Genomic DNA, 15,628 nt, shown 5'->3' with positions numbered 1-15,628 from the left:
TTTTCCGCCTCCGAGATTAGATCCCCGCAAAACTTCAGCCAACTGTCAACGACGTCAGTCATCCTTGACACCCCTCGGAGCCCGTCAAAATGAAGATTCTCTATATCGGAGTGAGTCTGTGGAGGTCCGTACTGGAGTGCCGTATCTATCTAACCTTCTTCCCGCTTGATAGGTCCTACAGAATGCCCAGCAGCCGGCGGTGGAGCTGTGTGCGGAGCGCGAGCTCAGCAGCTACTCGCGCTTCACTAGGGGTAGCATCAGCGAGTTTATGACCATGTTCAGCAAGACGGTCGCCGAAAGAACAAAGCAAGGCCAGAGACAAGATATCCAGGAGCAAGGCAAGTGTTTACCTTTGCCTACTGGCCACCCGACAACAACCCCCTGACCGCCCCTCTTGTGCTTAGATTTCACATTCCACGTGTATGCGCGGACCCAAGGCATCGCCGGTGTCATCATTAGTGACAACGAATACCCCTCTCTTGCCGCGCATCAGATCCTCTCCAAGGTCCTCGATGAGTTTCTCACCCTCAACCCCAACGCAGGCACCTCCACCCAGCCTGTCTCCTTCCCCTCCCTGAAGACATACATCTCGGCGTACCAGGACCCACACCAAGTGGACAGTATCATGAAGATTCAGAAGGAGCTGGACGAGACCAAGATTGTTCTCCACAAGACTATCGAGAGCGTCTTGGAGCGTGGAGAGAAGATTGACGACCTGGTTAATAAGGTAGACGATACCTCTACGGTGTATTTGACATGTGGGTCCGGAAAAGGAGCTAACTGGGCTTTAGAGTGAGGGTTTGTCCTCGCAATCGAAGATGTTCTACACCTCTGCCAAAAAGCAGAATAGCTGGTAAGGCAGATTACCTCTATTTGCAGACGAACGCTGACATTCGGTAGTTGCATTCTTATGTAAGAGAGATCCCATGGGAGCGGGTGAGACACTTTTCAATATCACTGTAAACCGTCCTGGCAGAGTCTCTCAATCCCTTGACTGCTTGATTTCAATCTGTTCGAAGCGTTTTCTTTTTTTTATTGCAGCTATAGTTGGCATTCGCTTTTAGTTCTGATACAGTAAGCTATTGGCTTGAAATTTGGTGCGCTGGCGGTGGATTAACCATATGTGAAAGGTAAATGGAGCATTGTGAAGATAAATCTCACCATATTCAAACCCCACTTACACTTAGAAGAACATGAAATTATCGTTGATCCGGCTCTGGTGGTTTTACCTTGGTATAGACCTATTGTCTAGTATTCAGGCACCACTTTCTTAAGGATAACCTTGTTTTCTTGTCGATGCGGTGCCTGAAACGAGCCACGCTGACAAGTACGTGTGCGTTGTCCAGCCGCCAGGAACAGGGCGTACACCGATCTTTTATCAGCTTATCACCTGTACAAGTGGACCCCTATTGCATATAGTCCGCTCCACTTTGGATGGAATTTACAAATCGTTACAAAACAAATTGACAAAGAGGCTGAGTACTGTGATAAGGGTGAAACACTCAGATCTTGCCCCAGGTGTGTTGCACTCTCGCTAACGTGGCTATAAAAGGTAAACGATGCTGCTGTCTTGGCTGCACGACATTCCGCGAAGCTCCGAGTAGCGAAATGATAGCTTCCGAGTTATTACCGAGACGGGCTTATCGCTCGGCGACAAAATGGCCTCGTTATTCCTTCGAGACGATCAGAAAATCCCCCCTCGCACTATCGTACGCCGTAGATCAATGCGGAGATTAGGGCACATTAGGGCAGGGCAGCCCCCTTAGGGCAACTCCACCCGGTCCAGCAGCGTCGCGTCCGCCAATTCGCTCTTCTCGTATCGTCTTCTAGAAGGCGATCCACCTCTGATCCCAGTCGGTAAAGAAGCTTGAATTTCCATTACTCTCACCTTTCGGCATGGTGGTACCGCTCAATACCCCGACTGTAACCGGGTTCCCGGCCCGGTCGTGTCTGATTGGTCGCGTGCGCCGAATTTCTCATGCTTCGTTGTAAATATTGTGGGCTTGACAGTTGGGCGTCATTGGGATTGATCTCCTTCTATTACTTGTACAATTGTTGTTCATATAGCCCCTCCTTCATTTATCCCTTCCTTTTATCTAGCCCCAGGTTCCTTCCTTTTGTCCATCATTATCCCAGTATACCCCAGCGTTTGAGCGAGAATAGGTGAGCTCCCCGGAAGCCCTCCACACATAACTATATCTAATGAACCAGCAAAGACTCTTGTGTTACCCATTCTTTTGATTATTTTTCTTTTTTCCTCTGTTAAGTCATTAGACTTATACGGTTACACGCCTGAAACGACGCGCCCTGAAGACAACCCTCGTTACCCCAGTAAATAATATATGAATCGACTGTCCACTTGAACCCGAGAGCACGTTACCGCAAGCAACATGGAACAAGACTTCCCAATCCACCAAGCATTCCCCTTCAGGATGCAGAGGAACCGCTTAGCGGAACTCCTCACAGCAGATGTAATAGCTGCTGCAGGCTCAGCATCACTGATCACTCCGGCCGTCATGATTCTTGACCGGTACGTTTGCCCTATATCGTTGATAAACGCAACCATTCAGGGAGATACCCAACAGCGTTGCTGACAGTGCCCTAGACTTGTCGTGGAGAAGTCATCACACAATCAGCCCCTGTTGCCTGCGTTCCGCCGACACCTGTGGCTCTCCATCACTCAGCCAGCGACCTTCCTTACATCCCGCCCGAGCCTTCTAGTTTGGGGTCTCTACACCGCAACATTCGCCGCAGCAAACGCTACAGAAACTGTCCTGGACCGAGTTTACCCTGATGTCGACCACGCCATTTCGGGAATGGCGACGTTCCTCTCCACATTCGTCGTCAACTCGTCCGTGGGCATCTGGAAGGATGTTAAATTCGCTCAGCTCTTCGGTCACCCCCCAGCTGCAAAGCCTACCAACCCCATCCCCAATCCCACAGCCGTCTCCAAGGGCAGTTTCCTCCGCCGTTCCATCCGTACCATGCCACTAGCAACCTACTCGGCCTTCCTTCTACGTGACGGCCTCACCATCTTCGGCTCCTTCAATCTCCCCGCTGTGGTATCCAGTTCAGTCCCCGACTGGATCGCCTCCCGCGAATACGCCAAGATCCTGTTCGCTCAACTCGCCATCCCGGCCTCCATCCAGCTTGTCAGCACACCCATCCACCTCCTCGGCCTAGACCTCTACAACCGACCGATGCAGCTCCCCGCCCGCGACCGAATCGCGCGGGTCAGCAGAGACTGGATCGGCGCGTCCTTGACACGTATGTGCCGGATTATTCCGGCATTTGGCATCGGTGGATTCGCCAATACTGAAGGACGGGCATTCATGCACCAACAACTCCAGCTATGCGGGGAGGAGTATGAAACCGAGGGCTGAGTTAAATCCCTATCTTATCGCGAAGGCGAAAAAAAGAAAAACAAGAAATAACTCATGCTGCGATGGGATTGGCCCACCGGTTGATGACGACCCACTCGGGAGTGGCAGTAAATGACCGGATCGGGTTCAACTGGTCCCTTACCCGGGCCCTAACCCTAAGTTTATATATAAGCATGCCGTACCCACCTCACTGACCGGGCCGGTTCCCATGCGGTGAGGGGGAGAACGGACAACGCGGGTTCATGACGAGAGAATGAATTCCTTTTGTTCTGGGAATACTACTTGAGATGGCGGGATTTACCCGGTCCCCATGCTTAGACCGATGTGTGCCGGTGGTGGCTCCGATTTTACCCCACTGGATGAGTGTCCCCGCCCCGCTGGAACTGTTGAGACTTATGAGAGCGCCTGTTTGTACAGAGATATAGCCGTTTTGTATATAGAGCGAGATACCAGCTTTGTTAGCTATGAAGAGCTTTTTAAGTACAGTCTTATTCATTTGTTCCATTTGAAAAATAACTTCTACCTACATCGCCTGGCTGTCCGTTCACACCGTGGTGATGGCCTTTGTCATGCACCTCGGAACCCAGCAATTAGAAAATAATAGAGATATAATAGAGATAACTTACATGACAGGTGCAGAAAACTCCATAACACACACCCGTCCATCTGGATACGCAAGGGCAAGCGTATTCCCTTTCGCAACGGAAGAGGAAAACAGACGATAATCGAACGGAAGCCATAAGACCTTTTCGGATGCAAAACAAACCCAGCCACCCTCTACCGATAGCAGAGAACTTGATTCCACGATCTGGTCGTCCAGTGAGGATTCAACTGGGATAGAATGGTCCCCCAGGGTGCGTAGCTGCTGACCGGTTTCGGTATCCCAGAGCTTGATGGTGTTATCGTAGGAGCCGGAGGCAATTATTCGGCTATCCGGTGACAGGGCTACGGACCGAACTGGACTAGAATGGCCTTCTATGGTGCGTAGCTCCTGGCCTGTTTGAGTGTTCCAGAGTTTAATGGTATTGTCATAGGAGCCGGAGGCAACGGTCTGGCTGTCGTGGAAGAAGATCACTGATCGAACTATTCCAGAATGACCTTCCAGGGTGCGTAATTTCTGACCCGTTGTAGGGTTCCACAACTTGATAGTCTTGTCATAGGAGCTGGAGGCGACCATATCGCCATCCGGTGAGAATGCCACTGCGCCAACAAGGCTAGAATGACCCTCCAGGGTGTGCAGCTCCTGACCCTTGTTAGTATCCCAGAGCTTGATAGTACTGTCATAGGAGCCGGAGGCAATTATTTGACCATTCGGTGAAAAAGCCACTGATTGAACCCAGTCGCGATGGCCCTCCAAGGTGCGTAGCTGTTTACCGGTTTTGGTGTCCCAGATCCTAACAGAATTATCGTCGGAACCAGAGGCAAGTATCTGGGTATCCGGGGAGAAAGCTACGGACACAACTGAGACAGAATGACCGACTAGAGTACGTAGCTGCTGGCCAGTCTTGATATCCCAGAGCTTGATCGTACAATCATAGGAGCCAGAGGCAAGCATTTGACCATCCGATGAAAAGACTACCGACGCAACCGAGTCTGAATGGCCTTCCAGGATGCGCAGCGGTTGACCAGTATTGGGACCCCACAGCTTAATAGTATTATCCTTGCTGCCAGATGCGATGATCTGGCCATCTGGTGAAAAGACTAGTGACACGATTGAGTTAGAATAGTCCCAGTGCTTGATAGTGTTGTCCTTCATCTGGCCATCCGGTGCGAAGTCCCCCAATTGAACCCGGTCGGGATGGCCCTGTAGCTCCGCGCTCAATGAACTTTCAACGTGTGGTATAATATACACCCATCTTTGGCTTTCCTGAAATGTTTTGTGAATGATGCTCTGTGTTGGCAGGAATGCCAGCCCAGAGCAGTATAGCTGGAGCGGAAAATCGTTGTAGATGTGATAGTTTTTCAGTACGAAAGACTTTGCATCATCCAAGAATAACGAAAGCTCGGAGCATGTGTCGCTCTATATGCTTCAATTAGTCATTAGTCATTACCTATATTGGATTAAATAGACCTACTTGTGTCGTTGACCGTAGTGTGTTTATCATACTCACCACTTCCGATATCGAACCCATCAAGCTCATCGCCTCCAGCCAGTGAAGAAAGTGTCTCTTTAGAAATGTATGTATTTCGTTTTCATATACCTGATCATCACCCTGGTTATAATGATACATCCAGTAACGGCAGGAATATTGTAACTCTGCTGGGAGACAAGTGGTAATACTTTGAGCGTCAACATCTGCACCTTGTGTCCCATAGCTTGGTAGACCACAGATATTGTGTTTGAGTCCGGATTCCATGATGCGAAGGCAACGTAATGCTATCTTCAGGTGCGACTCCTTTTCGCTGACATGGAAAATACTCGTTGTGTTAAGAAGAAATTCCCGGAATGATGAGTGCAGAATGCGGACCGGAGTGTCGCCGTCACTTGGTACTCTAACAACAGAGTGAAATGCTGCTAAACGAGCGCGAATTCTTCTTTCTGGACTATCAACAAGTCGTGCGATGGCCTTAACAGAAAGCGGAGCTGCCAGAAGAATAATAACTCCAAGTACATCCTGTAGCTGTTTTGCAAAGTCGCTTGTCTCGGTCTCCTCGCGTAGTTTGTTTAATATTGGTAGATATATTCTTTCCATCTGGGAGCCAGATGTAGATGCGGAATCCTTGAGAACTGCATCAAGACGGTCTTCCGGTACCTGGTATCTCTCGCCGATAAAACGACACATGGTGGCGGCGAAGATAAAGAGAGGGACGGATCTAGACACTAAAGTCTCCGTGATATCTTCTCCCGGCCAGCCAGGGGACAACGAATGCTCGTGCTGTATTTTTCCCAGCCGATCTTGGAGAAATAGCCGTATATCACGTTCAATAACTAGAGTAGGAAGCTCATGAAGCACCAAGTTCTGATGTTCCAGATGTTGGAAGCCAAGCCGGATGGGAAATTCGGGTCTACTCGTGACCAAGACCTGCAGACGTAGAGACCTAGATTTCTGCACCTGTGGCAAGAGGTCCAAAAGAATCTTTATGTCCTCTTCTTGCTCACACTCATCTAACGCGTCGATCACAATCACCGTGGATGTAGGTTCATCTAGTGTCAGATTCACTAGTGGCTGAAGGAGAAGCTTGTCAAACTGCTGGCCAAGGGTTTTTGAGGCAATATCTGGATCGCTCTGAATCGCCGCCACGATACCTGGTACTAACTGACGCTGACTGGTAATTAGTTGCTTTGTGAGTGTTGATATAAGCCTTTTAGCATTACCACGATCCGCCTCTCCTTTTTTAAAAAAGAAGCTTGCTCCCAGTAGCCCCATTTCCCTCAGAGACTGTGCAACTGTCCGGGCAATAGTAGACTTCCCAGTGCCTGCCATACCGTTTAACCAGAATATATATTTACCATTCGGCGACCCGGCCCAATCTATAATCTGGCGACGAAGCTCAATCCGGGTCTGAGGGAGGCATTTGTCTTCATGTTGATTATCATAGGAGTCATAGCTGGCTCCTTCTGCAATAGGGAGGCTGAAATTCTGAATAAGCGATTGCACAGACTCGATTATTCTGTCACACTGGCTTAAAAGAAGTTCCGCTTGTTCATTATGGCGCAAGTGTTGATCCATCTGAACCCATTGATGCAGATATTGCTCTTTTTCTTTGATAGATGATTGGAGCTCAGCGAGGCGTTGTTTGGTTATTCCGGCGACAGTGTCCTGTATCCACCGTCCCATACTGGGCTGTTGAGCAATTAATACTTCTGCTGTATATTGGAGGATTACTTTGTAAACGCCAATAATTGCGTGTCCTACTTCGGCTCTTTTCCAAGCCTCATCACTATAGATTTCTTTTTCAACATAGGCACACCGGGCAAGAACATCTGCCAGAAACTCTGATGAATCAAATAGGGCATCACGCAGGTCGAATCGGTTTTTGGTCATCTAGATAATTCGGCTTCCCTATTAATCGATTTGCAGCCTAGATAGTTTCCACTTCACGAAGGCTTACCGTCAAACCAAGCGAGATAACAGCCCAAGCACTTGCTGCATAACAACTAGGATCATAAGCGACAATGGCACTAACAATGTCTTTGAAGGATAATGCTGCATCGATAATGTTGCGTGACAGCTTTCGAAGATCAATATCCTCGCCTGTTGACCTCCGGATCTTGATACTCCCATTTTGGTATTCTTCATATTGTTTTTTGGTCCCCTGAATGACCTTTTCAATAATGGCCTCTGTTGGGGAATGCCCATTCTGGTTGTCTCCTAGTTGGTTCGGACTGAATTTCAACGTGGACAAAAACTGCTGTTCTTTCGGGTCTAGCTGATCATATGCAGATTGCCATAGATCTTGAGGACAGGGAGCATCCTGTGCCTGGTTTATTTTATGCTGGCCGGTTGCGGGTGATGCTGGAGACAAAGATGTGGGGTCATCGTGAGTAATCCCTGCTTTGCTAGGTTGGGTCGTTTTGGGCCTGTGGAGTAGACGGGACTTGACATTTGTTCCCCACGCTTTTAGCTCCTGACGCATCCTGATAGTAATTTATATAGTGTTCCTATTGCAATCGTCTTGGAGACAAGGTTATGGAAGGTGCGCGAAGCGTGCGGGAGGTTTTGCTCCGACATTCGAGTGCGTTGGCGCGGCTGAGGGGCCAGGACATGTATGGTTAGATAGTCATTGGATTTTGACCAACCACAGGCATAGCACAAAAGTGCAACACTTACAAATGATGCTAGTCTTTAGAGGGTTAGACATACCCAAGTATAGCCGAGAAAATCAGGGCGGGGGGGAGGTGAGGCTGTCATCATGCAGCTGAGTCAGATAGGGTTTAGTTAGGGCTTAGCCTCATCAATACGGAGTAGGAGTACTAGAAAAGTAAAAATTAGTTTGTTATCTATGCAATAATTAGTATCTGTCTTTCTATCTAGGTACTCTGATTTAGTTAATAAATGCTCTACTCTAAATAGTATATTTTATTAACTATTTATGGATATCTATAAGTTACGATCACATCATTAACTGACATGACCGTCGTTGAAGAGTAACTAACACCTACGTTACGTTTATGGTTATTCCCTAGATTGTATGCTCTAATATATACAACAGGTCGCAAAAATGATCGGGTAGAAAGGAAACTTGGTCGGGATCATAAGCTGCACGTATATCAACCCCCAGTGATGACACTGTGGAGCCTTGAACCCCAACCTGAGACAACCACTATGTATCGAAGAAACTGGTTGTCTTTTTAAGAAATTGTATGGCTGAAATAGTACTGGCCAGATGATTCATATTGGTATATTATTCTTAAGGTTGCCCGCATTCTGAATGAATCCAAATAGTAATAAGCAATTTAGTTTCGTACTCAAAAGGGAATCATTCACTGGCGGTGGCTATGAACCCTCTCCAATAGGCCCAGGATGCTCACACTTCGCAATCGCATATTATATCTATACCACGCTTGTTTTAACAAGTACCCGACACCAATTGGAAACCATGTGGTATTGGCTTCATTACTGGGTCGCTGGTATCGGAGCCAAGGCATGGGCATCTTCATAAATGGTTCTAAGCTTCTTAAAGTCTGTCACTGTGTCTTCTTATAGGAATATTGTTTCTGGTCGTATGCTGGACACACATGGGATAACTACAGAGGAACTGAAAGAGACAGGACCTCTTAAACCAAGAAACGATTCAACATCTCAGCGTCGTATTGGATGCACCTTAATTGTATATTCTGAGGATCCTTGTATTAGGGTAAGTCGCTTTTCCTGGCCGCTAGCCATAACAAGAGACCTAGTTTTGATCACATACGCAGAAGAGCGTAGGGCAATTGACTGAATTGTAGCTTCCGTTTTAAAATGGTAAGCATGTAATGGCGGGAAGCTATATAGATGTGGCCAGGACATTCTAAATCGTAGATTCAGAATTATGTGATCTTTTAGTCCTATGGAATATAAGGTTCTGGCTATATCTCTTCAAAAGAAGGCGGTAGAGTCTGATAAGTCCGTAATGGAGGAAATTGTGGATGGTTTTAAATAACTTTGAATTGAAAATAATAAGCGTATGAATTTTGTGATAGCTACAGCCATGGGCTTTAATATAAATCATTCTTGACTAACATTGGACTCGTGTACTCAAGATCTCATCAGAAGGCTTTTGAGTCTAAGTGCCACTAAACGGCTCTCAAATAGAACTGCTGATTCTCACTGTCCTCCTCCTTCCTTGGGTAGATGATGATGGGGTTTTCATTGTCGCTGAACCCCCAGGCGACATCAATCACATGACCGGGGAAGGCAAGACTGGCAATGCTATTTTGAAACAAAATTAGGAGCCTAAGCACCTCGGATTATAGGAAAATGAACTTACAAGAACGCTCCACTGCCATCCCTAACGGGCACAAGCTTCCAACGAATTCGTCTGTCGACGGGAGGAAGGACTTCCGCAGTGAGTTGTTGGTTCCTGGCTAAAATCATTGACATTATCAACAACCACTATTGAAGTATAATATTGGGGTATTTAGTCATACCAGCCGTCAGATAGGTGCCATGTTTGCGACTGATAAAAAAGAACTCGTCACCGCCAAGATGGGCAAAAAGAAACTGTTGATCATAGCGTTCCCTGCCCGTATCAACGGGATCACTGTATTCGGAATCAGTTTCTGCTGATGTTGACTGTCAAGGGGTACGCGGTGATATACTAGAGCTGGAGTTTGACATCATCTGGATCGCTCTCATCGACATCAAGTCGTTTCTCGGTAACGTGACGTGGGCAAGGGTGTATGTGCCGGGTCCGGTGAAGTCACTCATGATGGATGATAGCTTTTGGATAATGTGTCAGGTGGGAGTTGTATTTAGTTGGATTGTAAACTGAGAGTTCTGAGTTGAGGAGTTTTTTTTCTGAAGGTGACTTTCGTAGAACGGATACCGATACTTTATAGCTTAGTTTTGAAGAATGATCACGTCTTCTGGCTAGAGTGAATCCACTCTGTATCGCTAGAGTAAACTTATTCGATCGACGATGCTGGAAGATACGGTGTGCATAGCTCCCCCAGAGTCCACATCGTGAGTATGCAGATCTCTCATGGTATACATACTGTTACTGATCTTCATCGCATTTCGTTGGCTTAGTTACTTATTCAGTGGGTCCGGAAATACCGATCTTTGCCTTCGCTTATCGACTTTGACAACGCAAGCCACAGTAACCCCACGCATGCACATCTCAGCTACGCCCTCCATGATTTTCAGTACAGGAATTGCATCATTATACACCACAGCCCCTCATTTACAAGGGATTTTAATCACTCCCATATTAAAATGCTTCCTCGTCTCAGCTAAGTGGCCCTTCACCAGACAACCTTGAAGACGTATGTGCATCTCCTAGTTTTGTTACTATTACTCTGGCGAAACAAGACTGGAGTTACGCCTGTGTCTGGTGTAAAAATGTGTAAATTATGATAATATCTCGCTCTTATGCTGAACCACGGTTTAAAGCTAACCAGCTGCTGCATTGGCGAAGCCTTCCCACTCAGCATCAATTGATAGTTTATACTAAAGACTATTGGGCCTAGATCTCGTAATCATCTTGCAATTGCCGCGATCGACCTACACAATGCCCACCAATGACATCTAGCCAGCCCATGGGTTGATGTGGAGAAATTTGCACAAGACGCCCGCACCCTGACTGACAAGAAGCTGTCGAAGCTAGGAATAGAAGTTCCGTTTTCAAGCGAGTAGCTCCTAATATTCTTGCCGCTATTGACATTATTGTTGGGCCTTATCACGCTCTGGAGCACTACCACTCTCTTTGGTCAATATGTTATAGTACATTCACGGTCATGCATCTTCTTCCTGGCCATTTTCTATCCGCCCACCTTCAAACAAACTAGCCTTGACTATCATTGCCTCTTGCTTTTCCCTTTTTGGGGCGTATCTATCATCGACCAGTTAGATCAGCACCCTGCCCGATATACTTGGGCAGCATAGCCTCGCGCTCAGGTTCTGGCTCATCTGAAGTGAGGCCTTTCTTCTTTACCTTTAATTGCTTCCTATTTGGGGTCTCTCATGGTTGGCTGTTGGCTTGACTCCGTAAGGCCAATTCACCCCCTCTTCTCTCTTTGGTTTTCATTCTTCGCAAGTGCCTGATCAACACCTTTACTATTGGGTAAATGGCATATTACTTTCTACTATTCCCTTCAGCTTTGCATCCTTTGACCCCTCGCCTGAAATTCTCGGAGGTTTGAAAGGGCATTCGGCCGAAACCCCACAACCGGCCCACAAGTAAATGGTAAAACTATGGTTACCCGTACTAAGTAGTACTAGATATCGACTCGATAGCTATGTGCACATACTCTCATCCGTGACCTTACGTCTCGTAACTGTTGAAACTGGATGTTGGTAAAAGGAAACTGAAGAAAAAGGAAGAATAGAATCTTGTGCCAGTAGAACCCTTTTACAAGCAGTCCCGATATAGGGAATCCATTATCTGCCGGATATAAGCCGTAAGATCAATTAATTCAATTACTATACAAAATTCCTCATAAGTAGATTTTTCTAACTGATTGTAGGATTCCGAAGTACATAAAATTTCACTTGCTCAGCTATCTTTCAGCGCTATTAGTTTTAACATCTGACTGTAAAACTAGATACCTCAGGCGACAATTACCCCACCGTCTGTGAGGTGCCGACCTGAATGGCTGCGTAACGCTCTATATAGGTTCTGATCGAGTAGGGGATTTGGATCATTAAGTATTTTGTTCTGTTTTAATTCCAATATATTTTAGCTTAATAATTGATCTCTCCAGTACTATACATCTTGTAGCCCGTAGCCCACAATTATCTTCAACTATCTTTAACTAGAACCAATCCAATGAATATATATTTCTCTCTGCCCACCCCAACCCACAATTATGTTTTCCTTACCACGCTGTAAATCATAACAAGTTACTTATGAAGTTAAGAACTCTCCTAACTATAGTATACACAGGGAAGTCAATGAACATATTTATGAATTGTACAGTCTGTAAGGCTCTGGTAGTTCCAACTAGTGGATAAACATTACTTGCAAGGATTAGGGTATACCTCGCTATAAAAGCTTCTGACCATCTGATCAATTAATTGCTTTGAAGAATTTTTACCGTGTATTCCGTAAAGTACTGTGTATATGCATTCTTTGTAAATAGTCCCATCCACGAGTCAGTCAATTCACAAACCAAACGGTGGGTCCGCACGATGATTGTGGGTCTGACTCAAAGTTGGGATTTAAGAGAACCGTTAATATATCAGGGGCCCAAGTTCCTGGCCACGGCCATGGTGAAACCAAAGCCTAACTGCAATTGTCCGTTCCCAACTATTTTTGGATTAACACTAACCAGACATACTTTCGTTTGCTCCGGGGTATTGCCGAACAGCTTGTTTGTGAGGCCACAACTGGATGTCGAAACATCATTACCAATTGAATAAGCACTAGAGAGAGCGAACTAATACATACGAGGTTAGTTCTTCTCTTTTACTGTATGAATGTTCCAGATTGATGCGTTCATTCCAAGGCCAACGAACCCCTGGACATGGCTTTTCATTTCCGATCTGCATGTCTTCAAAACCCTGAATTTTGAGATCGGAATACCTACCAGCTAGTTTTAGACTATACGTAGGAGACCAACACGGTTGTTTCGACACCACCTTTTAAATGAAACCAGGCGAATCAAATTATATAGATCTACTATTGTGGCTTGCTTTCAAATGTTAAGTTCGACTCAGACCCTGCTCGAAATGGTAGGCATGACCCATTTTGTGGGCTACCTTACTCGCAGAGTGGACAGGATTATGGGAGTAGTTATATGTATCAGGTTTATGCCTTTGGCATCAGACGATTAATTATAAGCCCTGGGAAATCCTAAGGGTACTTCTTTTTCTAGTATCACGTTGTTGGCATTTGACAGTACCGCATGCCAATACCTAACTTTATCCTGAAGATGCGTCGAGCTGCGCTTCTCTCGTTCGCGTTGCAGTCACTAGCCTTAGGCACGAATGCTGCTTTTAGTACCGAATCCGATGCATCCGTATCACGGCTGGATGCGCGAAACTTTGGAGACGCATCATTTGACTACATTGTTGTCGGTGGTGGTACTTGCGGAAATGTCATCGCCACTCGGCTGGCGCAAAAATCACTAAGGGTTGCTTTGGTAGAGGCAGGTGGATTGTATGAATTGGAATCAGTAGCTGCGGTCCCTGCTGCGGACGTTCTTCCCGTTGGATCGGATCCCAACACAAAAGCCCTTCATGACTGGGGATTTGTGGCGGAGAAGGTCCCCGGGGCTAATGGGAGATCCATACATTATGCGAGGGGGAAATGCTTGGGTGGTTCGTATGTTTTAAGCTTAAGCTAAAGCTCGTCGAACTTTACTGATGAATGCGTACAGATCCGCTATGAACTTTATGATTTACCAGCGGTCAGTCCCCGTTGACATGAGAATGTTTGACTGAGCTAATGCAGTATCAGACCGACGCGTGAATCAATGGAACAATGGGCAACAACTGTCAATGACAGCAGCTACACCTTCGACCAGGTTCTACCTTATTACAAGGAAAGTGTACACTTCACACTCCCAAACACGAAGACGCGGTTCGCGAACGCAACGACCGGTTTCGATGCAGCCGCGTATGATTCCCAAGGTGGTCCTCTAGAAGTATCATACGCAAATTATGCAATGCCGTTCTCAACCTGGATGAGCCGCGGAATGAAGGCGATCGGGATCAATGAGACCCAAGACTTCAATCTTGGCTCGTTAATGGGTGCCCAGTATTGCGCTTCGACCATTAGCCCGAAGGACGAGCTCCGGAGCAGCTCTCAGTCCTCATTCCTGGCATCCATCAAAGCCCCTTCCCTAACCACGTATTCGAATACCCTGGCTAAAAAGGTGCTCTTTGACAGGAACAAAACGGCAACTGGAGTTCGGGTCAAGGGTCCGCTGGGTAATACCTTTACCTTGAGCGCAAAGAAAGAAGTGATTATTTCCGCAGGCGCTTTCCAGTCCCCGCAGCTGTTGATGGTCTCTGGAATTGGACCAAAAGATATTCTAGAGCAGCACAATATAGAGGTACTTGCTAATCGACCAGGTGTTGGACAGAACATGTGGGATCATCCATTCTTTGCACCTTCATACCGGGTTAACGTGGATACTTTTACTAAGATCGCGACGAACCTGCTAAACCTCGTCAAAAACTTTCTAAACTCGTCCATCATGAAGAGCGGACCGCTTACGAACCCTGTTGCGGATTATTTGGCATGGGAGAAGATCCCTGATAGTCTGCGGTCCAAGTTCACAAGTCAGACCCTGAAAGACTTGGCCACTTTTACAAGTGATTGGCCAGAAGCTGAGGTAGGTCGGTCTATTGATACGTCTACACTACTAACCTTCACTAATATTATTGAATTCAGTATATCTCCGGCGCAGGCTACATGGGCGCCGTCTCCAACCTCTTAACAGATCAACCCAAAGACGGATACCAATACGCTTCTATACTGGGTGTCCTCATCACCCCTACATCACGAGGAAACGTGACACTGAAATCGGCCGATATCTCCGACCTACCGATTATCAATCCCAACTGGCTCGATACAAAGTCCGACCAGGAAGTAGCAGTGGCAATGTTCAAGCGTATCCGCCAGGCATTCCAGAGCGAAGCTATGGCACCCGCTGTCATAGGAGAAGAGTATTATCCCGGGCAACGCGTCCAAACCAATGACCAGATTCTGGAATATATAAAGAACAATGTGATGACGCTCTGGCACGCCGCTTGTACTTGCAAGATGGGTACTTCGGATGATGAGATGGCGGTGGTTGATAGTCAGGCTCGGGTGTATGGCGTTGAGGGGGTTCGTGTTGTGGATGCTAGTGCTTTTCCGTTTCTTCCTCCGGGACACCCTCAGTCGACAGTGTGCAAGTTTTCATCATATTGATCATATGGGATGGACAATGGCTAATTGTTTACAGACATGTTGGCGGAGAAGATATCGGATGCCATTGTTAATGGATCGAATTGATTTTTGCGGTTATGGGTGTGAGATGGGCTTATCAGTTCCCTGATTATAATTAATTTTGTTCATCACCTGTAGTTATACAGCACTTGATCTGGTTATGCACTTGCCTGAAAAGCTGATAAGAGCTAGGTATGTGTCACATTCTCGAGACATTATTAATC

The 15,628-nt window shown here is 46.6% G+C and overlaps 5 protein-coding genes across 5 annotated transcripts; 3 read left to right on the top strand and 2 right to left on the bottom strand.

Annotated features, from left to right (window-relative positions):
- Positions 1-52: 52 nt before the first annotated feature.
- Positions 53-1,213, top strand: BDV27DRAFT_119686 (palmitoyltransferase YKT6). The gene is made up of 5 exons (XM_032064922.1): positions 53-110; positions 173-338; positions 405-727; positions 792-853; positions 901-1,213. The coding sequence occupies exons 1-5, from the start codon at positions 90-92 to the stop codon at positions 914-916; spliced, it is 588 nt and encodes a 195-aa protein (XP_031933462.1). The 5' UTR covers positions 53-89; the 3' UTR covers positions 917-1,213.
- An 824-nt stretch (positions 1,214-2,037) lies between these two features.
- BDV27DRAFT_79271 (uncharacterized protein) lies at positions 2,038-3,890 on the top strand. The gene is made up of 3 exons (XM_032077613.1): positions 2,038-2,163; positions 2,217-2,530; positions 2,606-3,890. Exons 2-3 carry the CDS (start codon positions 2,391-2,393, stop codon positions 3,381-3,383), a joined length of 918 nt encoding a protein of 305 aa, XP_031933461.1. The 5' UTR covers positions 2,038-2,163; positions 2,217-2,390; the 3' UTR covers positions 3,384-3,890.
- BDV27DRAFT_119684 (uncharacterized protein) lies at positions 3,864-8,041 on the bottom strand. Its single transcript, XM_032064921.1, has 3 exons — positions 7,437-8,041; positions 5,459-7,369; positions 3,864-5,403 (listed from the first exon to the last, which is right to left on the bottom strand). The coding sequence occupies exons 1-3, from the start codon at positions 7,959-7,961 to the stop codon at positions 4,006-4,008; spliced, it is 3,834 nt and encodes a 1,277-aa protein (XP_031933460.1). The 5' UTR covers positions 7,962-8,041; the 3' UTR covers positions 3,864-4,005.
- Positions 8,042-9,600: 1,559 nt separating this feature from the next.
- Positions 9,601-10,234, bottom strand: BDV27DRAFT_152258 (uncharacterized protein; the record flags this gene model as incomplete). Its single annotated transcript, XM_032071529.1, has 4 exons — positions 9,601-9,736; positions 9,795-9,891; positions 9,955-10,067; positions 10,143-10,234. The coding sequence occupies 4 exons, from the start codon at positions 10,232-10,234 to the stop codon at positions 9,601-9,603; spliced, it is 438 nt and encodes a 145-aa protein (XP_031933459.1).
- A 3,164-nt stretch (positions 10,235-13,398) lies between these two features.
- On the top strand, positions 13,399-15,470 carry BDV27DRAFT_170068 (uncharacterized protein; the record flags this gene model as incomplete). Its single annotated transcript, XM_032075202.1, has 5 exons — positions 13,399-13,790; positions 13,846-13,875; positions 13,926-14,805; positions 14,865-15,362; positions 15,435-15,470. The coding sequence occupies 5 exons, from the start codon at positions 13,399-13,401 to the stop codon at positions 15,468-15,470; spliced, it is 1,836 nt and encodes a 611-aa protein (XP_031933458.1).
- Between the last annotated feature and the right edge of the window lie 158 nt (positions 15,471-15,628).

The sequence above is a fragment of the Aspergillus caelatus genome, assembly GCF_009193585.1.
Source record: "Aspergillus caelatus strain CBS 763.97 unplaced genomic scaffold BDV27scaffold_4, whole genome shotgun sequence".
NCBI classification, from domain to species: domain Eukaryota; kingdom Fungi; phylum Ascomycota; class Eurotiomycetes; order Eurotiales; family Aspergillaceae; genus Aspergillus; species Aspergillus caelatus.
The sequence above is the reverse complement of the archived record's forward strand: the minus strand, read 5'-3'. Positions and strand labels throughout refer to the sequence as shown.

What these genes read in the sequence shown, in the direction of transcription:
- BDV27DRAFT_119686 (XM_032064922.1), top strand. Translation starts at nt 90, where the DNA reads ATGAAGATTCTCTATATCGGA. An exon ending in ACAAGATATCCAGGAGCAAG is followed by an intron (nt 339 to 404) that starts GCAAGTGTTTAC and finishes TCTTGTGCTTAG; the next exon opens with ATTTCACATTCCACGTGTAT. An exon ending in TTGACGACCTGGTTAATAAG is followed by an intron (nt 728 to 791) that starts GTAGACGATACC and finishes ACTGGGCTTTAG; the next exon opens with AGTGAGGGTTTGTCCTCGCA.
- BDV27DRAFT_79271 (XM_032077613.1), top strand. Translation starts at nt 2,391, where the DNA reads ATGGAACAAGACTTCCCAATCCACCAAGCATTCCCCTTCAGGATGCAG. An exon ending in GCCGTCATGATTCTTGACCG is followed by an intron (nt 2,531 to 2,605) that starts GTACGTTTGCCC and finishes ACAGTGCCCTAG; the next exon opens with ACTTGTCGTGGAGAAGTCAT.
- BDV27DRAFT_119684 (XM_032064921.1), bottom strand. Translation starts at nt 7,961, where the DNA reads ATGCGTCAGGAGCTAAAAGCGTGGGGAACAAATGTCAAGTCCCGTCTA. An exon ending in TTATCTCGCTTGGTTTGACG is followed by an intron (nt 7,370 to 7,436) that starts GTAAGCCTTCGT and finishes CGAATTATCTAG; the next exon opens with ATGACCAAAAACCGATTCGA. An exon ending in CACTACGGTCAACGACACAA is followed by an intron (nt 5,404 to 5,458) that starts GTAGGTCTATTT and finishes TGAAGCATATAG; the next exon opens with AGCGACACATGCTCCGAGCT.